This window comes from Podarcis cretensis, assembly GCF_951804945.1.
Source record: "Podarcis cretensis genome assembly, chromosome: 10".
Classification (NCBI taxonomy): Eukaryota; Metazoa; Chordata; class Lepidosauria; order Squamata; family Lacertidae; genus Podarcis; species Podarcis cretensis.
The window spans coordinates 16661219-16683906 of record NC_137179.1 but is presented as its reverse complement, the minus strand read 5'-3'; the positions used below and the strand labels follow the sequence as shown (position 1 = coordinate 16683906).

General features: G+C 45.7%; 1 protein-coding gene across 3 annotated transcripts in view; it reads right to left on the bottom strand.

Annotated features, from left to right (window-relative positions):
* Window positions 1-22688, bottom strand: part of EPS8 (EGFR pathway substrate 8, signaling adaptor) — a 156050-nt gene that overhangs the window by 10397 nt on the left and 122965 nt on the right. For 2 of the 3 annotated variants that reach the window (XM_079992401.1, XM_079992402.1), the window contains exons 13-17: window positions 22265-22413; window positions 19444-19627; window positions 14787-14920; window positions 11372-11480; window positions 9435-9572 (exon numbers count right to left, since the gene is read on the bottom strand). In XM_079992401.1, coding sequence (XP_079848527.1) covers window positions 9435-9572; window positions 11372-11480; window positions 14787-14920; window positions 19444-19627; window positions 22265-22413 — 714 coding nt within the window. The remainder of the gene's footprint in view (window positions 1-9434; window positions 9573-11371; window positions 11481-14786; window positions 14921-19443; window positions 19628-22264; window positions 22414-22688) is intronic. The other variant, XM_079992403.1, reaches the window with a different exon arrangement.

Below are 22688 nucleotides of genomic sequence, written 5' to 3'. Positions count from 1 at the left end.
CAAAACAAACAAGATGAATTTTAACAGGGTGAAATGTAAAGTATTGCACTTGGGCAAAAAAAATGAGAGGCACAAATACAAGATGGGTGACACCTGGCTTGAGAGCAGTACATGTGAAAAGGATCTAGGAGTCTTGGTTGACCACAAACTTGACATGAGCCAACAGTGTGACGCGGCAGCTAAAAAAGCCAATGCAATTCTGGGCTGCATCAATAGGAGTATAGCATCTAGATCAAGGGAAGTAATAGTGCCACTGTATTCTGCTCTGGTCAGACCACACCTGGAGTACTGTGTCCAGTTCTGGGCACCACACTTCAAGAAGGACACTGACAAACTGGAACATGTCCAGAGGAGGGCAACCAAAATGGTCAAAGGCCTGGAAACGATGCCTTATGAGGAACGGCTAAGGGAGCTGGGCATGTTTAGCCTGGAGAAGAGGAGGTTAAGGGGTAATATGATAGCCATGTTCAAATATATAAAAGGATGTCACATAGAGGAGGGAGAAAGGTTGTTTTCTGCTGCTCCAGAGAAGCGGACACGGAACAATGGATCCAAACTACAAGAAAGAAGATTCCACCTAAACATTAGGAAGAACTTCCTGACAGTAAGAGCTGTTCGACAGTGGAATTTGCTGCCAAGGAGTGTGGTGGAATCTCCTTCTTTGGAGGTCTTTAAGCAGAGGCTTGACAACCATATGTCAGGAGTGCTCTGATGGTGTTTCCTGCTTGGCAGGGGGTTGGACTCGTTGGCCCTTGTGGTCTCTTCCAACTCTATGATTCTATGATACTATGAGGTGGGGTACATTCCGGGTCCCCACACACATAAGAGAAATGTGTGCAAGTGGGGAACACCCTGGAGAGTTCTTGTGGCTCACGAGGAGACCCAGCCCAGAGTGGACATCCTCTTGGGGCTCTACGCAAGCCAGAGGCACAGTGGGGCTTTGTTGAGGCTGCTCAGCCTCCCCGCTTAACAGCTGGTACACAGGGTAGCGCAGCAGCAGCTGCTTTCAGCTGAGCAGGCTCAACAAAGCCCCGCTGTGCCTCTGGCTCGCAAGGAGACACCCACAGACCCCAAGCCCAAAAAGGACATCTTCTTTGGGCTCTGGGGAGGGCGTCTGCATGAGCCACCCACCACTTCCAGGTTCTCAACACTGTACATGTGCTTGGTCACACAGAAGAACATCTCATGCATGTGGGGAATTTTCTGTATTGTGATTCCCTGGAACTGGTATATGTGGATACAAAGCATTAGACAGTGGTGTCATAATGGCTAACAGCCATTAAGAGCCTTCTCCTCCATGAAGATCCAAAACATCTGGAAGGCACCTTTCCCGCCCCGACCTGGCCACAGTGATCCATGCGATGGTCACCTCCAGGCTTGATTATTGTAACTCACTCTACACGGGGCTGCCCTTGAAGCTGACCCAGCGGGTGCAGAATGTTGTGACAAGGCTCCTTACAGGGTCCTTGCCGTGGGATCACATTCATCCAGTGCTTTACCAACTGCACTGGCTCCCAGTGGAGTACAGGGTCAGGTTTAAAGAGCTGGTTTTGACCTTTAAAGCCCTATGTGGCCTAGGATCCACATACCTACGGGACCACCTCTCCTGGTATGCCCCGTGGAGAACCTTAAGGTCCACAAATGACAACATTTTGGAGGTCGCAAGGTGGTTAGATTGGTCTCAACTAGGGCCAGGGCCTTTTCAGCACTGGCCCCGACTTGGTGGAATGCTCTATCACAAGAGACTAGGGCCCTGCGGGACTTGACATCTTTCCACAGGGCCTGCATGACGGAGCTGTTGCGTCTGGCCTTCGGTTTGGACTCAGTCTGACCCTTATGTTTTCCTCCCCTTATGGTTTTGATCTACGGGCTACTTTTAAAATGAGGCTGCATTTTAAATTGCATTTTAACCTGTATTTTAAATTGTTTTTTCCCCATTATGTTTTTACTGTAATTTTACTGGTGTTAGCCACCCTGAGCCCAGCTCTGGCTGGGGAGGGCGGGGTATAAATAAAATTGTTAAAAAAAAATAACTCCCAGCTGAAGTCCCATTCACCACCATGCTCTGTTTGTAAAAGGAGGTGGCTAACTCCACACTCCCAGCTCTGCCCAGTAAGAATGAGAGCAGACTCAAAGCCTAGATTTTCTCTGCACAGGCTTTATACCCCTGTATGGACCAAATCAAATTAACAAAGAAAAGAAATGTAGTATGCCTGAGCAGCCATGCACATGCAACAGTTCTCTTTTTTCCAAAAAGTGCAGTCACCATTTGGATAAATTTGGAAACAAGAAACTCAACACAATAGCTGTTTAATTAAACTTTCTTTTAAAAAAGAACACTCCCGCCTCCTCTTCGTCCCCAACCGATCAGTTCTGCTAGAATGGTACTGCATGGATTACTGGCAAAGACTTAATGACAATTCTGGCAACTGCCGAATGAGCACCTGCCCATGCACATTCCTTCATTTGCAACACATTTCCCAGGCAGCTGAGAAAGGGGATGTGTGAGAGCAGTTGGCAGTGGGCACTTGTGTTGGATCTAAGCAAGCTGGCAGGAGATCTGGGCACGAGAAATGTGTGTGAAAGAGAAGCTGCACCCCCACAGAGAGACATTTGCCACAAACGGATAAATAAAGAGACTTGTGGAAGGTTTAGTGGTGGACTCCAAAGAATACAAAGAGAAAGCAGTGAATCCCAAGGGGAAACCCTGGTCAAACTTGGCACCAGCATGTTTGCAAGCAGGAGCAAATGGCCAAGATCTTTTGGCAGCAGGAAGAAATATTAATAATATAAAAAACCTCATTAAACCAGTGCCAGGATTAAAAAGGCAATGAGGCACTATGCATTTCTGACCTCTGTCCATTTTGTACATGTTCACTCATATGCATTTTTCTTTATCTTTGGTTCTCAAACCTTCCCCGTCCCATGGATCACTTAAAAATTACTTAGGGTCTTGCTTCACCAATTAGTAATTTTTCTGCCTCTTGTAGTGAATGTAATGCGTTGAATTAGGAGCTATGATTTTTAATTGAATCAATATCAAACTTTAGAATTCCTAGCCTCCCTTCACCAAATTTAGACTCAAGTAATGTGTAAAAACAACTGCACAAACTAATGTAAGGGGTACACGGAATGCTTGTTTCAGTGAAAAGAGAATACAAAAATGTGTTGCATTAGGGAAAACTGCTTTGCAAAATGGGGCATATTAGCAAATTGCATGCAGAAATGCATATATAAGGAGAGATTTGCACTAAAAGGCTGGTGAATCTTCATGAAGACTTTAATTCCCTAACCCTGGCAAACTCATGTGGAAAGGTGGAGAACTGAATTTGTTGTTGTTGTTTAGTCATTTTGTCGTGTCCGACTCTTTGTGACCCCATGGACCAGAGCACGCCAGGCACTCCTGTCTTCCACTGCCTCCCGCAGTTTGGTCAGACTCATGTTCGTAGCTTCGAGAACACTGTCCAACCATCTTGTCCTCTGTCGTCCTCTTCTCCTTGTGCCCTCCATCTTTCCCAACATCAGGGTCTTTTCCAGGGAGTCTTCTCTTCTCATGAGGTGGCCAAAGTATTGGAGCCTCAGCGTCAGGATCTGTCCTTCCAGTGAGCACTCAGGGCTGATTAGCTTAAGAATGGAGAGGTTTGATCTTCTTGCAGTTCATGGGACTCTCAAGAGTCTCCTCCAGCACCATAATTCAAAAAGCATCAATTCTTCGGCGATCAGCCTTCTTTATGGTCTAGCTCTCACTTCCATACATCACTACTGGGAAAACGATGGCTTTAACTATATGGACCTTTGTTGGCAAGGTGATGTCTCTGCTTTTTAAGATGCTGTCTAGGTTTGTCATTGCTTTTCTGAACTGAATTTGAGGTTGGGAAAAAAGAGAAACTGAAACTGACATATCCACACCCACGAGGAACCGATCCTTCCATGTGGCATCAGCTACTCTCTGGAAGTCCCTGCAGGCAAGCACTTTTGCTACATTGTCTTCAACACCCACTGTTTTGTTTAGACTTACTCAATTTGTACATTGCATGACACTATTTTCCTCTTCTAGGAGAAGGGCATAAACAGAGCTTTGGGGACTGTGGGGCATTTTAAAAAATAAAATAAAAAGAAGACAGCGAATTAGGTTCTATTTTCTGCTCCCCACCTCCATGGAAAGGGATGAAGAGCAAACTAACAGCTACAGCACAGGACACCGTGGTGAATTTGGCACTCGCTTCCTCTTTTGCCCATATTGCACTCAGGCAGACAGGTGGAAGTACTGAGCTCTCATCCTGCTGGGTCCTTGGGATGGAACTTTCTCCTTTCAACCTCATTCCTCCCACTATGGAGGAAACAGATGGGGAGGTGGACAGGCTCCACATGCTCTGTTCTGCTTCAATACCTCCAGGCCACAGGTATCTCTTTTATTTGCAAGTCTTAACATTGCACGGTCACATACTGTTCGGTTTCAGGAAATAGTCCCTGCTGTGGGTGGGGTTCTGGGCCAGATGGGGCACAGCTGGGTCCTGGCTCTGGAGCAGCCAAATCTGTACCAGGTTCAGCAAGCAGGGCCAGGCCAGGCCAGGGACAAAGTCTAGGCAGGCTCTAGATAAGGAGGGCAAGGATGTGATCAGCACCACGGAGAGCTCAGAGTGCATCTGAGTGCCAAACAAGCAAAACTTGAATATTGTTCCAACAACTATTAAACTCTTGACTGAGTCTTAAGGAGGGATTTGACTCCCTTTGGGTTGTTGGCTCCACCCCTACAGTGAGCGAGAGTGCCACCCTTAAAGAAGCCTGGCTTGATTTAAAGGTGGTGGGTTCTGAGCTGGTGCCCTTGGGCAGTGGAGCTACTTCTTCAGGCATAAGGGTGGGCTGCTCTTTCTAGTGATGTGAGTTCTGAGAAGGCAGGAGTGTTGGTTAATGATTCTGAAGCTGAATCAACAGAATTATAGCGTCCCGATCAAGGGAAGTAACAGTACCACTGTATTCTGTCATGGTCAGGCCATGTCTGGAGTACGGTTTCCAGTTCTGGGTGCCACAATTTAAGAAGGATATTGACAAGCTAGAAAGTGAGCAGAGAAGGGCAACCAAGATGATCAAGGGTCTGGAAACCAAGCCTTATGAGGAACGGTTGAAGGAGCTGGGTATGTTTTGCCTAGTAAAGAGGAGACTGAGATAGCCATCTTCAAAAATCGAAAGGGATGTCACATGGAGGATGGAGCAAGCTTGTTTTCTCTTGCTCCAGAGGGCAGGAGTCAAACCAAATTACAAGGAAGGAGGTTCTGGCTAAAGATCAGGAATAGCTTTCTGACAGTAAGAGCTGTTCAACAGTGGAACGGACTCCATCGGAAGCTGGTGGACTCTCCTTCCTTGGGGGTTTTTAAGCAGAGGTTGGAATGTCATCTGTCATGGATGCTACAGTTGAGATTCCTGCATTGCAAGGGGGCTGGACTTGGGGCCACTCCCAATAATACAATTCTATGATTGTCTTCCTGGGTGGAGTCTTGGTTTCTGTCTGTTGTCTCTTCCACTGAGGAGGGTGGAACTGAAGCTCGGGCTCTTGGGGGCTCTTGGGTGATCTGCCAGCTAAGGTGTGGCCAGGTCCAGACCTCCTAAGTGCCCTGGGGATGGGATCATTTCAGAAAACCTCCAGCCTCTTCCTTGGGGTCTTGTGAAACCTCCCTCATAAAAATAAAGTTCAATTTGCTCATGCAATACTTTCACATCCAGTGGGATTCATGGATTATAGCAAGTTTTGACAACAAATAACTGCTTCAAAACAGACTATGAAAATTACCTACCAGTAGGGGCAGGGTTGTTCAGAGGCAGGGCTCTGCTTTCACAGGGTCAAGGAGACAAAATTGGCAGGAGGACTCAAAGGGGGCAGCAGCCTCAATACTGAATATATCCAAGACCAAAATAAGTCCACAACTTGCCTAATGTGAAAGTCTGACCCAAACACCCATGAATGGTTTCATTACTGTGAGTATTATGAAGCTGCAACTAGGTAGCCAATGTGTTAGAAACCTAAAGGGAAAACATACATGAGGATCATTGTTGGAGAGTCTTCTCCAGGTTCATCCATCTGAGGTGGTGAGGTGGGCCTTCTTAATGGTGACACTCCAGCCATGGAACACTCTCCTTGCAGATGCTTGCCTGGGCTCTATGATCTTTCTTCGCTTTTTGCTCTCCTGAGCCTTTTAATTAGAGCTATTGTGGTTTGCCCCCATGCTGGGTTTTCAATGCTGCTTTATTAAGCCTATGCTGCTTCACGAAGTATCAGGCTAATTTTTTGACTCATGCCGTTTCTGCATTGTTTTACCTGATTGCTGGTGACTGCATTCATATTGTTTTAAATTTGTGAACCACCCAGAGGACATGGTTAATTGGGCAGTATATAAAACACCAACAAACCAAAAGATAAATGAAAACTGATCAGCACCGCAGAAATTCCGGAACACTCCAACAACATGCTTCACACCACACAGTGCAAACAAAACATGGAAACAATCTAGGCCTGCTGTTTGATATATGTTGTGACTTTGAAATTCCCACTGCTTGATAGATCGCAGCATGAGGACCCCTGACTCATTTTTCTGAACATGCTTACACACCTCTGCAGGATGAGTCTCTCTGGTGTTTTTTTTGTAGAAATGTGCTGATCTTGTCCAGATAGTCCGTTATTAAGGATTTCCTGGGCCTGCTCGAAAATTTATATCCCTTCCCAAACTAACCACACTCCATACAGGATCCTACCAAGTGGCAGGTTTTGGTTGTTTTTTTTTTTTTTTAAAAAAAGCACACACATGAGAGGCTCCCACCCTAACAAGCTGTGGACCCCCTCCTCAGTTCCTTATGGCCTTCAATTACCTCAACACTCCATAGTCAAAGCAAAAAAAAACCCCACCCCATGCCTCAAATGCAATTCAAAGTATAAGTATTATCCTAAATGATGTGGAGCTCAGGCACCCAGGGACCAAATCAGATGTCACATACTATTGCCTGTAACCCGAAAAGAACAGGAACAACATAAGCAGTTTGGGTTGGAGGAAAAGTTCTGAGGGAAGGTAGTGATTAAATCATTTCTGCACTCAAAATCACCCTCCTGAGGTGCTTTTCTCCCTGTGAGAGGAAAATATACGGGTACAATTCTCTGTTCAAACGTACCATCTTTGGGAGTGTGCTGTGTGTCCTTTAAATCTTAAGGACCTATTAGTCCCATGTGAAACTTCCTGTATGCTATGGTTGCCAAGGGAAAAATCTACTCAGATCGCCTCTTCAGGGCCTTTTCTGTGGTGGCTGTGCTCCTGTAGCAGTCCCTGCCAAGTCATGGATTATGGGAGTTGTAGTCATAGGTTCCTCACTTCTGCCATAGAAACTAGCTAGAGTGTTGTATACTGCCCACTGCTATTGCTGAGATTGCAGATGGAACTGTTAAAATTCTTGTTAAAGTTTTTTTTAATAGTTTCTATGCTGTTCTGAATTATTATTGCCCCTTTGTGAGGAGCCCTGAGGACCTTCGTTGAGGAGAAAGCTAAGAACACCAAAAGAAGAAGATGATGAAGATGATGATGAAGAAGAAATACGGCCAATTCTCCGCTGCACAACTATTGAAAATAGTGAAAGTACACACTGTAGTTTCACAAGAGACAAAGGTTGAGTCTGATCAAGCATAATCAGTGCTTGCCCAGATTATTATTATCTCTATCAACTTTCCAGGAACTAGGGCTGGAATTCTCCTGAAACCAGTAATTTAAGAGCTTCCCAATGTTTCTATTGGCCTTTACTGCTACATTACAATTTGTATAAGTCAGTATCTTAGCCTCTGAATAATGAATGGTAAATAATGGAAAATCTTCATTATCCTATTAAAGGCTTTAGCTTTTGCCTCAGACAATACAACTGAGAACGACGCAATTTCAAGGGAAGATCAGACAGGTTTAGCTGGAGCATGAAACTATGGTTTAGGTCAGGAACAGAGAGGAATATTGCCTTATTCTAAGAAGCGAAAAGGAACAGCAAACCTAAACCTTATGAACAATATGGGTTCCTTTAGAAACATAGAAATATAGAACAAAATTGTTGTTATTGTTTTATTATTAATAATAAATACCCGCCCTCCACCTTTAAGGTCACAGAATGGGTTACAGCAATTAAAACCGAGTATTAAAAACAGTTTAAAACAGTGTTCAGTGACAGAAATAAGGTGGGTCCCAAAATTCTGCATCTCGAGTGACAAAAGTCAGGTGCATCTAAAGGACTTTCCTCTGTACAAAGTCATCTGTACATATCATACACAAGTTATTGTCTGCTGCAGTGTCAGGGTTAATGAGAGGGTGGAGAGGTAGCTGTGTGTTTTATTTGAAACACTCAGTTTTACTGAATCCTTATTTGCTTCCGATTTTAGCAGCAAAAAGGAAGGCGCTTTGTTGCAAAGTGCACCATCAATTACAAAACTTGTTCCCAAACCTTAAAAACACAAAAAGAATCTTCAAAGCACTCGGTGGGCTACACATGGCATCTAGAGAACTTTTTCTATACAGTCGAAGCTTCAAACCTTCACCTCAAACCAGCCAGAAAACCATCAGTCCACACACATGCAATGCAAAATTTGAGAAAAGGTCAGGGTTCAAACTTGCAGAGGGGAAATGGGGTGGGGGAATGTCAAGGAGGAAGTGGCAGTGGAAAGGGGGCGCGGAACACAACCCTACCTTAAATAATTCAAATTCCCTCTTTGGCATCAACAGCTAGCGATATAGAACAAGCATTTGAAATTATTTGAAATGCACATAAATCCACAAGCAGACTTTGAATCTAAATAATGCAGACAAATGGAGGACTTAAATATATTTAAAGACAACTCTTTAAAGGGACGGATTCTGCTCCACACGAGGAAGAATCAAGTCAGCTTGTAAATAAAAGGTGAAGTGAATCTGTATTGCATTTGCAAGATAATCTATTGTGCTCTGAAACTGACACTCACAAACGCCATTTAATACAAAGATTAAACGAGCTGTCAGGATGGAGTCCTTTAGTCAGGTTGCTGCAGCCCGATGGTTTAACAAGAAGAAGAATCCAGGGAAGAAGCGCATTTGGAGTTGGAGTTGCAGGATGGCTGTTCGTACAGATGTTGTTACACTCCTAGCAGTTAGCCTAGCTTTGTTGGGGGGGGGGGCACCCTTGCTTGTTCTTCTGCCCTGATGGCGCCATTGCCAGGCTGATCTCTGCCTGACGGAAAGCTCTCCACCTGACCTGTTTGACTCTCTTCCGCAACTGCCACGCTGAGATAGAACTGGCTTTTTACCAGACCCCCAGAATGAGCTTGCTTCGCCTGGCGTTCCTGGGGTATCATTCTACAGATCGGCCTGTGCCTTTCCCCTCTGGGGAAAAGCCTCACCCCGCTTTCTCCTGCAAGAAGCATCTACAGAACGGGGGATACATACCTGTATGGTGTGCGTATAAGATGGCTCCGCACTGCCGCTTTCCTGAGATCGGAGAGGCTCCAAGATGTTGTTTGGCACGAATCCTGTGACCCCGCTGGCGTTTTGGACTTTCCACCACTGCTTCCTGTCATCGAGAACCTGGAGCAAAGCAAACGTGGTCATAAGGAAATGGGAAGTCAGCTCGTCACCTACGTGATAGGAAAAAAACAGGGCATTCCCTTACCCTAGAACAGAATATTGCCCACCATGGTCTATTCTGCCTAGCAACCGTACTTCATACAGGGGACCTTCCATCACCTTCAATTTGATTCATCTAAATGGATTGATCCCGGTCTTCTGCAGGTTCTCTTCAGCATTATAAAAAGAATTCTGAATATTCTTACATTTCCAAATATAGCTACAACGGACTAGGCTTTTCCTGTAATTCACACGTTACAAGCAGTCACAACATGCGACATGCCCAGTGATATATTTGCAGACTGACTGCAAGTGTTTTGAGGAGTATATAGAAAAAAAAACTGATTTAAACAAACCTTTGTTTACAGCAAGGTTTTATATGCTTGCAAGGAACCACCAGGGTTTCCTGCGGAAACAGTTTCAAAGCTGCACACCTAAAATGCAGCTTTTAATCAGCTGACAGCCTCCGTTGTGGGTGTTCTCTGTTTTAGGAGGGTCCAGAGAAGAGTGGATCCTCTGCATGCAGGAGGTCCAAGGTTCATTTCCTGGCATCTCTAGGGGGATCTGCTGGCAGGTGGTGAGAAAGAACTCTGGAAAGCCACAGCTACTCAGAGTAGACCAGAGTCTAAGAAGAGCCTGCTGGCCAAGTGCCTGTGGGAAGCCTGCAAACTGGACATGAGTGAAATAGCACTCTGTCCACCTACAGCAGAGGAGGGAGAAAATAGCCACTATGACTAGTAGCAGTGGATAGCCTTGTCCTCTAGGAACTTGCCCAGTCCTCTTTTACAGCCACACAGTATACTTGAAGGAGCGTCTCCACCCCCATCGTTCAACCCGACACTGAGGTCCAGCACCAAAGGCCTTCTGCCGGTTCCCTCCCTGCAATAAATGAGGTTACAGGGAACCAGGCAGAGGGCCTTCTCGGTAGTGGCACCCAACCTGTGGAACGCCCTCCCATTAGATGTCAAAGAAATAAACAACTATCGGACTTTTAGAAGACATCTGAAGGCAGCCCTGTTTAGGGAAGTTTTTTATGACTAAGGTTTTAATGTATTTTTAATGTTTTGCCGGAAGCCGCCAGATGGTTGAGGTATTATTAAATTTAATAATAATAATAATAATAATAATAATAATAATAATATATCCAAATATTCACTGCCTCCTGTGGCAGTGATTTCCATAGTTTAACTATGTGCTGCCCAAAGAAGTATTTTATTTGTGTTGGAAGCTGCACAGAGTGGGGTATTATTCTTATTCTTATTCTTTTGGTCACTGAAAGTGCATGAGTTCCATATATCATGAGGGAGGGAGATAAACTTTTCTATATCCATTTTCCCAATGCCATGCATCGTTTTATACATTTTTCTCATGTTAAAGCAAAAAGACCTCTGTGAAATTAGATAAAGGAGGGGTGGGGGGCCTGTGGCCCTCCAGGTGTTGCTAGACTACAAATCCCATCATCCCCGACCATTAGTCATGCTGGTTGGGGCTGATGGGAGTCTGCAGGGTCATACGTTCCCCCAGTCCTGGGTCTTAAAAGTTCTTTGCTCAATTGACAACGCATCTCCTTCTGTTCTAATGCTGTCAATTCTCTGAATGCTTCCGGGGGGGGGGGGGGGAGCATGCAGCTGAACTAATCACATTAAATGCAAATTTCCCTTAGCTCTACAGAAACTTTTAGTGACATGATTCAAGAAGCGTGCCGCACGGAGCAGAAAATTACCGGGGAAGGGGAAAGGTCAAAACAAGCACTGCATTACCTCTAAAATGTCATCCTTCAAGACAGAAAGTTCACTCTGGTTTCTTCCCACGAAGTCATACTTGGTTTTGGCATACTTCTTGGTTGGGGTTTTATGCGCCTCATAATTTCTACAAAGCAAAAAGAGGCCAGACGTTATCCGGCTCCTTTTGCAGGGGAGCATAGCTGAGAAGAGTGAAGCAGCAAGTGCTGCCTGCCGGCAAATATCATTAGCAACGATGATTTGCCCAGAATTTACTGCCATGCCATGCAATAAGGCATCCGTCACAGCAGCAGCAAAAAAAAAAGAAAAAAAAGCTGGCAATGGACAATAATACCATTAACCACTGAAGCAGCTGTAAATATGAATTGAATTTATGACAGCGGCAGGGCGTTCCGTTTTGAAAAGCATCTGCAGATGAGCACTGCAGGTGTATTCAACTTGCAGAACATTGCATCGCATTTAAAGCACAGCAATTCACCCCCAAAGTGGGGGAAAACAAGAAATGTGTAACCATTTGCAAATTGTTGAGGGAAAATCTCCAATAAGCCAGAAGCTAAGGGACACTGGCTGCCATGGCTTCAGTTTCCATAGCTCTTTGGATTGTTAAAAGGTAAAGGAGTAAAGGGACCCCTGACCATTAGGTCCAGTCATGACCGACTCTGGGGTTGCGGTGCTCATCTCGCTTTATTGGCCGAGGGAGCCGGAGTACAGCTTCTGGGTCATGTGGCCAGCATGACTAAGCCACTTCTGGCAAACCAGAGCAGCGCACGGAAACGCCGTTTACCTTCCCGCCGGAGCGGTACCTATTTATCTACTTGCACTTTAACGTGCTTTCGAACTGCTAGGTTGGCAGGAGCAGGGACCGAGCAACGGGCGCTCACCCCGTTGCAGGGATTTGAACCGCCAACCTTCTGATTGGCAAGTCCTAGGCTCTGTGGTTTAACCCACAGCGCCATCTGCGTTTGTCAGTCTTTGGATTGTTAGCCTGACACTACTGTCCCCATGGTTTTGAATGTGGGCCAAAGGCAAGCCCAGCTTGAAGGAGCAAGACATTTCTTCATCAACAAAATAAAAATAAAAATAGGATGTCTGTCAGAAGCTATGCATTATATTTTCTTTTTGAAAAACATTCTTATTTTAAAAGTTTAGCACGTTACACTTCACAGCCCTGACTCTAAATGCCATCTGTCCTCAGCCTTCAGGAACAGGGAGGTGGAAAAAAGCTTTAAGAAACCCCCGAGAGGAATACTACTCCTAATAAATCAGTCACAAGCACAAAGTAAAGGGAACCAAACACATAATGAGAAATGGAATGCAATGGTTGTGCAACATCAAGTGCCGACGGCACACCACAGAGGCAGGAAACGGGTTTTCATCACCATCCATCCATTGTAAACTACTGATTCTGAGCACACCTTTTGGGTACTCTAGTAGCTACCTTGTATTTTTTGGTTAGCTGTGGAGAACTGTTCCAGTTTACTTGAAGAGGGGAGAAGAAGGAGAACAGAAAGTTGACTGACCCTCACTTATCCAAAATGCTCCTGACTTTGTCACAATAGCCAATTGTCGTCTGCAGATGTGGGCCAATATAAGCAACACCCCCCATTTTCCTCACTCTTTGGTAATGTACATACTCTGCGTTCTTCATCACCCACCCGAAATCATTTGGATAAATGAGGTTCCCCGCATTGAGATGTGAAGATATGCGCCTGAAGGTAAGCACTTCGCTATGGCAAGATGGAAAGAGCCATAAGTAACACAGTCCAAATAATCAGCAACCCTGATCACCCATTTCACATGTAGCGTTTGGTACTCACAGCAAGAAGCCATATGGTTCTCTAAAAACAACCCTGTAAGTATTTGTAGGTTTTTGCTGGTTTTGCCAAATGAGAAGCTCACCTGGGATACCAGGTTGAGCCCAGGTCATGGTGTGAAGGCAGAAGATGCAACCAGCTTGATGAAGCTAAGCAAGCCTGAATTTTATCCATGCCTGGTTGGGAATTCTGTGTATCCTGCCTTTGGGCTTCATGATGGAAGGAAGGTTAGATATCAAATGTGTGTGCACGCATACATGTTGTATGTACCTAAATAAATACACATTAAGACACAAAAGTGGTGGCAAGCCAGGGATAGTTTATTACAAAAAATATTCAAATGGTAGTATAGATTAGCTTGATTCTCCTCCAGACAGGGGCAGCTAGAGAGCTGTGACAGTCTCAGTTTTGCACCTTGTCAGCAGGAAGGAGGAGAATGGGGACAAAATTAGACTTAGTTGGCTCTGCCTCTCTCATTGGCTCTGGCACCACCTACTGGTGGGCTCCCTGGTTTCTGCCCCATCAGCCCCAAAGGGGACCAGCCACCACTGTCTTCAGCTGTTGCACCAAGCAATTAATATGTTCCATTAGCCGGGAGGGATGAAATTTTAACTCAGAGAGAGAGAGACAGAGACAGATAGATTGTGGGGTGGGGAGAGACAATGGCTCTTTGGTTTGGTGGCTCTGATATGTTGCAAGTTGCCCACAGGCAACATCACAGCCTAAGGCAGAATGTGGAGTCCTGGGCACATTCATGCACATGCTTCTTAATGCTTCTCATCACCTAAAAAGTTACCCTAATATGGGGACACGAAACGGGAGAGGGAGATGCTGCAAAACAAAGCACTCTAAGAATGAGGAGTTGTAAAAGTACCTGGCCGACAAGGGATTGTAAAACTACCTGGCCGACAAGGAATTGATGGGCTGATTTGGAGAGGTGGCTGCTTACTATACATTTGGTCTGGGAAGTGGCTTTCAGGCCTAAACCTGAAGCTACCTGGACCAGGTGATGTGTGCTTAAGATGGGGGGGGGGCACAAACAGATAAGACCCAAGCCTCATAACCAGTGAAAATGGTTTGGGATTCATGAGCCAGTCCAGAATTCAGAGACTTCCACCCATAGGCTATGAGCCTCTTCTCCCATTGACTCTGCAGTGTGGAAGCCAGTCCACGTAACCAAATCCCAGGCAACTACAGGGAACATCTCTCTCCTGTGTTTATTTTGCTGAAGGCTACAGCAAGATCACATTTTTTTAAAAAAAATGGACACGCCACTATTGACCTTGGCCACAGACAACAAGGGAATGGGCTGTCTGGAAGTGTAATAACGTTCCAGGCTCCAATTCAGAGCATACGACTCAATTTTTCATCTCTTTTTAGAAAGCAAACATTGATAGTAGTGAATTAGGACATAATTTGTCAGAGGCCCCTTAGAGAAAGCAGAGTAAAAGCAGAGTAAAAGAGGTTTTAGATATTAGCTCTAACACAGAGAGAGGATTGTCTACTTCTAGAACCAATGGAGAGAAGTAGAAGTAAAGAGGCAGGCACCCTCCACCCTAAAAGCAACCGGCTGGGACAGTTCTCCACAGCTGTGCACATGACATCCACTGAAATGTTACCTATCTACATGTCGGCTAACAGTTTGCTTAAAAGCGGCTACAGCTGCCCCCTGGTCCGGCAAGGGCCCTCGCTTGTAAGCTGTGTTACTGAATGCGTACCCTTCAGACGGAGGATAATCTGAGATACTGGAATGCTGAAAGAGAGAAAACAAGGAACTCTTGTCAGTCACAGAAAGTCCACAGCTGACTTTCCATTGCACATAATGCACAGCTTCTCTGCGCACTCGCACCACAATCGTTGTCTTAATTGTCTTAAAGGCTATATCACACAGCGATGGAAAACCTGGCAGGGCAAAGCCGCCTTGGGGATGCCTTGGGTTCACGCTGGCAGGTTCACAAGCCTGCAACACACGGAAGTCATCAGCTCCAGAACACTTTTGCCATGCTTTGCTTCTAGTCTTCAGAGACAGGAGATGGTTCACCCTGTGCCTTGCTTCCAAGAACGCGAGGCAGAGGTTTGAAGGAAGCCTCTCTTCATACACGGCGCACAATTCCTTTGTGACTCATATCAGCGCAGAGCTTCCACTTCCACTATATTCTCTAGTTGATCGCAGCCCAGAAGACAACAGAAGCTAAGTAGAGAACATACTACTGCCGTCTTCCCCAATCCGGTGCCTTCCAGATATTGCAGACTACAAATCCCATCAGCCTCATGGCTATGCTGGCTGGGGCTGATGGGAGCTGTAGTCCAAAATATCTGGAAGGTATCAGAAATCTGTTTCAGAGTGTTGGGCACAGAAAGCTGCCTCCTACTCTGGTCCCTGTATCCCAGTATGTATTGTCTACACCAGGCATAGGCAAACTCGGCCCTCCAGATGTTTTGGGACTACAACTCCCATCATCCCTAGCTAACAGGACCAGTGGTCAGGGATGATGGAAATTGTAGTCCCAAAACATCTGGAGGGCCGAGTTTGCCTATGCCTGGTCTACTCCGACACAGAAACATAGGAAGGTGCTTTGCACTGAGTCAGACCATTGGCCCATCAGTACTGTCTACATTGACTGGCAGCAGCTCTTCAGGTTTCCATGAGAACTTCAGGAGACACTGGCCTATGGTCCATCATGTCCAGCATCTTGTTCTCATGTTGGCCCACCAGGTGCCGTGGGATGCTTGCAAACTGGGCCTGAGACGACAGTACTCTCCCTCCCCTGTGATTCCCAGCAGCTGATATTCCGAAGCATAATAATAATAATAATAATAATAATAATAATAATAATAATAAATTTTATTTATACCCCACCCGCCCTGGCCAGAGCCAGGCTCAGGGCGGTTAATATCAATAAAATCACAGTAAAAACATAATGGGGGGGGTGAAAGAGAGGGGGGAAAGGAAAAAAAAACAACCAATTTAAAATACAGATTAAAATGCAATTTAAAATGCAGCCTCATTTTAAAGTAGCTGATAAATCAAGACCATAAGGGGAGGGAAACATAAGGGTCAGACCGAGTCCAACCCAAAGGCCAGACGGAACAGCTCTGTCTTACATGCCCTGCGGAAAGATGTCAAGTCCCGCAGGGCCCTGGTCTCTTGTGACAGAGCATTCCACCACATCGAGGCCAGTGCTGAAAAGGCCGTTGCCCTAGTGGAAACCAATCTAACCTCCTTGAGGCTCGGGACCTCCAAAGTGTTGTTATTTGTGGACCTTAAGGTCCTCCGCGGGGCATACCAGGAGTGGCAGTCTTGCAGGTACGTGGGTCCTAGGCTGCATAGGGCTTTAAAGGTCAAAACCAGCATGCCTCTGAAAGTGGACGAAGAACAGGGAGCCTCTCCCATTGCCAACTGGAGATACCTGCGAGGAAACCTGCATTCAAAGCAGATGCTCTACCACCAGGCTATGGCCCCTCCCCAACCTGACTGTCAATGGCTCTCCAGAAACTCAGGCAGAAGCCTAACCCAGACTCACTACCTGAGCCTTTTAACTGGGATTGTCAGGGACTGAACCTGGGACACAGCACTGAGCTATGTGGATGCTTCCTGGATCTGCAATATGGATACCAGCTGCTGCAACATCCGAGAGCAGATGCTACACAATGTACTTGAGAGCACCGAAGTTGCTAAGATCCACTAGCTACCACCTGGCATGTACCACCAGGGACATGAATTGTAGTGACTGGGATGACTCCAGTGTGCTGCAAAAGCACAAAATGTCTCTTAATAATTGCAATGGAAACAACTGACACCACCTTGTAGTTCATTACAGTAATTATGCACAAGCAGGAAACCTATTCAAAGTAGCAGGGGCTTTTTTTGGGGGGGGGGGGGAATGCCAGCAGATGTCTCCGCAGCTTAAGCTAGGAATAATTTTCAGGAATCAGAATTTCTGATGTACTTTCCTAGACGTCAGATCAAAGCTTACTTCTCCGGGTTAGGCACTGTAACCATGGCAGCCACAAGTATGCTGTTAACTCGCACTGGGGTGCATTTTTCTGTATTAAAAAAAAAGGATGCCCTGCAGGAAAAAGACAATCTTGTGGGGGTGAGCTCTGAGCTTAGGGTACACAGAAGTTTTTTCATGCCACTGGCTCGCTGGGGGCATGCGACTCCAGTCTGAAAAGGAAATGGAGGCCGAAGTTTCTGTGTCAATCTTTTTCACACCTTTCCATCAAAGTAAAAGGTTGCAACCTGTCAGCCCAAATTCAGGGCCTGGAAGATGGGCAGAGTCTGCATGTTCACTTGAGAGTTTTGGAAGGCCTCTAACGTGCACCTAGATGAAGACACCAGAAGCCAATGTCATTCCTTCACAGATTTCAGTTGGATACTGTGAAACCTGGCAATCTTCTGCTCCTGTCTTACTAGGAATCAAGCACTGTCTTCTGCTCCTCTTGCACTACTATTGATTTCTGTACATATTGGTAATGGTCACATTTACATGTCAAGCTAAACCACGGTTTAGTGTGATTTGCACATTCTCCCGCCCCTCTCCTCTTTCAGCATTGGACGACAACTTTGAAAGTGGTTAGTTGTTGTTTTTTTTGCAGAATCCTGGCATGCCATTGCATGCAAAGCAGGCATTGTGGTTTATAATAAACTCTGGCTGGTTTCAGAAGCCAGCTTCCTAACCCACGGTTTGAAGTTGGCTTGTTTTGAAACATATCAGAATTTGTTCTTAATCAGAACCACTGGGATCCAGTGAAATGGAGGCTACATGCTCTCAAAGGCACCCTCCAATCTATATAGGTGGCAGAGGCATGCCAACTTTAGAAAAACTCAGGCTTGTTTCCAGCATGTCACACTAAATCATGGTTTAGTGTGAAATGCGAGGCCACTATATTTTATTCTTTGAAGGGAGAATTCAAAGATGCACTGAGTCTCATTACATTTTATGGCGGGAATTAAAGAGCTTTGTGATTTCTGCCCTTAAAAATAAATGGAAGCCAGGCTGCAGTCAGGATTCCTTGCTAGCAGGTGCTGCTAATAAGTGAACAGAATAGCACAGAGTTCTTCATAACTATCTGGTTACTGCCTTCTCACCCACCCCAAATGCCTATGCGTACCTTAGTGTCCATGAACTGTTAACATCCAAAGTAAATAACCTAAAAAAGCACAGGTTTGTGTTTTTTTACATTCAGAAGCTTTCGTGCGCTTATAAAGAACATTGTTCTTAAATAAATAATAACATCCTTAAGTTACTCCTTCTTCCCCTCTAGGCATCCTGCCATGCTCCCTTCCACCATAGCAAAAATCTAAGATATTGGCAGGTTCACGTAAGTACAAGAGAGAGAGAGAGAGACTTTTTTAAAAAAAAACCATCAGCAGGAAACATGGATGGGCAGAACTGTGAGGTTCAGACAGATGGGAGTGTTGAGCAGGGCCAGATTTAGGCTTGATGAGGCCCTAAGCTACTGAAGGTAACGGGGCCCTTTATATGTCCAGCTGTCCTTTGTCAACAACAAATTGTCGCTGTTTTTTAGTGTTGAATATATGCTATATGGTACTCTCTTTTGGGGGCCCCAAGAGAGTAAAGCTGGCACTGGTGTTGAGTATTGCTGCTGTGGGGCAGAGGGGGAGGGGGCACAAGCTGCTGCTATTAAAAAAATCAGTTTTTAAAAAATGCACCCACTGGCCCCACCTTGGCTATGGCCCCCAGTCAATATCCATCTTTAAGATGCTTCACAGGTACCTAGTCTTGGATCCATTAGCTTGCCTGCGTTTGCAATGGCTGCCTCTTTCCCCAAAGGAGTTAGCAGCCAAGGGGTTGAAAGGAGGAAGAAGTAGATGCCAAAGGGAAGAAAGGATGGTGGTGCTGGATGTTAGAATTCCTGCTCCATGATTGCAGTCATGGGATTTTTGTCTATCACATGATGGTATATGTTCTGACTCCACAGAGTGGGAAGTTCTGGAGTTCCGTTCTGGAGCCTACACTCGAGTAGGACCCTGGCAGAGATACATGCCCGACTGGCATGTTCTCTCCCTCCTGGTCTTTCATTCGGGCAGAAGAAAGCTCATTAAGCTCCCAAACGAAAGACCAGGAGGGAGAGAACATGCCAGTCGGGCATGTGTCTCTGCCAGGGTCCTACTCGAGTGTAGGCTGAACTCCTGACACTTGTAAACAGCCATTGTAGAAGAGATGTGTGGATCACATCGCCTGCCTGTTTCCCGCTGGCCTGATGCACACAAACCCTCCACCTGGGCTTAGCAGTCGGCGGCTTCCCTACCTCGGTTGATAACCTTTTCAACTCTTGCTTCCGCTGGTGCTCAGCTACGTTTGCCACCGACTCGGCTAGCTGGTTGAGCTCTTGTTCCTTTGGGGATCCCATGAAGCTCAGAAGAGGGGGTTCCCATCCGTTCCGGAACCGTGGGACGTAGGGTGGGATGAACTGCTCCTTGGGCCACTCTGCTCTGCATTCAAGGAGGAACAGGTTTAAGACATGACTAGGTTGCCCGCTATGAAACAACTCCCCAAATATTACTACCAAATTATGGTTACCAGATTTTTTTCAATGAAGCCTGAGTAGCAACAGGGAGTCAGTAGTGGGGGTGGTGAGGCAAAAGACCCTGGGCCCAAGCACACATGCACATTGTAGAAAGGTGCAAAGCCCTTCTTTCGCACCCTGTGAAACATAAACGCACAGAGTTTTTAAAAAACTGGGCAATGGCTGCCCGCCTGTGACTCCCGAGCCTCCCCCAGTCAGTCACAACAAAGGGGGAAGGGGCAGGAGATCTGTACAGCCGAATGTCCCCGGTTCCCCTTTGGCAGTGGCAGCGGCAGCGGCAGTCAGCAGCCCAGAGCCAGCCTGGTAGCGCAGTTGGCTCTGGCTGGCGAGCAGCTCTTGAAGCCAGCCAGCCAACTGCGCTACCAGGCTGGCTCCGGGCTGCTGAGGCTGCCGCTGCCACGTTTCCCAGGGACAGATTTGCAAATCTAGGGACATTCCGGGGACGGCATTTGTCCGGGGACAGATTTGCAAATCGAGGGACTGTTCCTGGGAACCGGGGACATCTGGTAACCCTATACTAAATTATCTGAATTCTTGCAGGAAGATTGGGAAGCGACTCTGAACCTATTGGGTGGCTCTTTAAAAGAGGACTGGACAAATTCACAAAGGATAATACTATCAAGGGTTACGAGCCACGATGGCTGTGCTCTGCCTCTACACAGTTGGATGCAGTAACGCTTCTTACAACCAGTTGCTGGAAGGGAAGGGAAGAGAAGGGGGGGGGAGGGGGGAGGGGGAGGGGAGGGAGAGTGTGCTTTTGTGCTCAGGTCCTGTTCTCACGGGAATCCAGAACTAGATGGGCCATTGGCCTGATCCAGCCAGCTTGTCATCTGTGATTGTGTTCTACTCTCTGCTGCAAAAAATAAGCTTTGCTAAAGCAAGGGAGGGATTGGGGGAGAACAGCTACTAGTCTCAAGAGTAGTTTTTTTTTTTAAAAAAAAAAAACACCTGAGATTTTAAAAACTTATTATTATTATTATTATTATTATTAAAATTTCTACACTACCCTTCATCCAGAGATCACAGCGCTGTTTATTATAGAGCAACTAATGTACAACTAGGATTCTCAGAATGATGCGTCATGTTTATTATCTTCCAGTATGTCGGGGCAGTATACAACCAGATCATTTTTTAATTTTATTTTTTTGCTTTATTGCAATATTGCATTATATGCTGAACTATGCACCTAGGTAAATGAATGTTTATTATCATCATCATCATCATTATTATTTTAAAAACCACACAGACAAAACTAGGAAACCACAATGCTTTCACTTTTTCAACACTTGTGTTTCCCACAGCGTATCTCTGTCAGCAACTTCTAACTAGACGGGGATTTCTGGAATCAGTGAAGATATTCCGCTGAGATCAGCTGGCTCTCCCTACGTGATGTTACTGCACCAGAAGCAGGATTTTCCTCGCAGGGTTAGAGATGCCTACGCACCATGCATAGAAAGCATCGCCCTGTGGTTTGAATTACTGCCTTTTCACATACAGCTCCCTGAAAGACACTTTATGGTTTCCTTTTTCTCCTTTTTTGGAGGCCATCTCTTATTTATGGGTGTTGTCGAAAATGGATGAAGGTAATAAATGCCATTGAACCAGTCCTAAGAGCAGGTGGAATTAATAGGACACCAGTGTAGTTTTTGCTTACTTATAGTCACGGTGGGAAGGTAGTTTTTGCTTACTTATAGGCACGGTGGGAAGGTGAGGAGAGGGCAGGGTATTTTAAAAAACAATAGTCATATCTGCTGACAAGTGTCTCAGCTACGGCATGTGTGTATTTTTTTGATGTGGTTTATTTATTGTTTATGACTTTTGTAATTACAGTGGTACCTCAGGTTAAGTACTTAATTTGTTCCGGAAGTGCATACTTAACCTGAAGCACCACTTTAGCTAATGGGACCTCCTGCTGCTGCCGCGCCGCTGGAGCACAATTTCTGTTCTCATCCTGAAGCCAGGTTCTTAACCCAAGGTAATATTTCTGGGTTAGCGGAGTCTGTAACCTGAAGCATATGTAACCTGAAGCGTATGTAACCCGAGGTACCACTGTATGTAAATCTTGTTATGCTGTAAGCCGCCTTAAGCATTGGTTTTTAACTGTGGAAAGGTGGCATACAAATAAAAAATGATGATGATGATGTTTTCAGAACCCTGATCCCACGGCAAAACAACTGGGGGAGGGCCGTAGTTCAGGGCGCAGAACATCTGCTTAGCATGCAGAAGATTTCAGGTTGAACCCCTGGCTTCTCCACGTAGGACTGGGAGAAATTCCCTGTCTGAAATCCTGAAGAGCTGCTGCCAATCAGTGCAGACAATGCTGAGCTAGATGGACCAGTGGTCTGACTCTGTTACTAGACAGCCTCCTATGTTCTTAGCATTCACACCAGTGTGCACAGAATAATAATAATAAATTAGTAATATTTTTTTTTTGTATCCTGCCCTCTCCGACCAAAGCTGGGCTCAGAGAAAAAAACAGGATGATGCCCGTGAAGCATAACATAGCTCATATTGGTAGCCAAACGTGTTAATTTCTTTTTACCTGGCTTTGGTCCACGTGTCACCTAGAGACACCCATAGCTGTCCTTCGTCACTTGTGACGGTGTAACGCAGGAAGTCTATTGTGTCTTTTGTTAAGAGGGGGCTGAGGACTGTGCTAGCGAGCTGAGGCCCTCCCGTTGCCTGCACCACCTACGACAAAGAGAATTGAAAGCAGGCTTATTGTTGATATGGTAGGAGTGATCATGGATGTTCTTGAGCCTGGCGTTTGAGGAAGCATTGCCAGGGAAGACTCTCACCCTGTGTTTTGTAATTGGGTTCAAGTGTAAAAAGGAAAATCGCGGCATTCTCCTTTAACATACATGCAAATGAGGCTGGAGTCCTTTCTCAGCTGCTGCTTTTATGTATTTTAAAGGGAATTTTCAATGAGTTGCACAGGCACATGCTTTGCAACTGAAACTATTCAA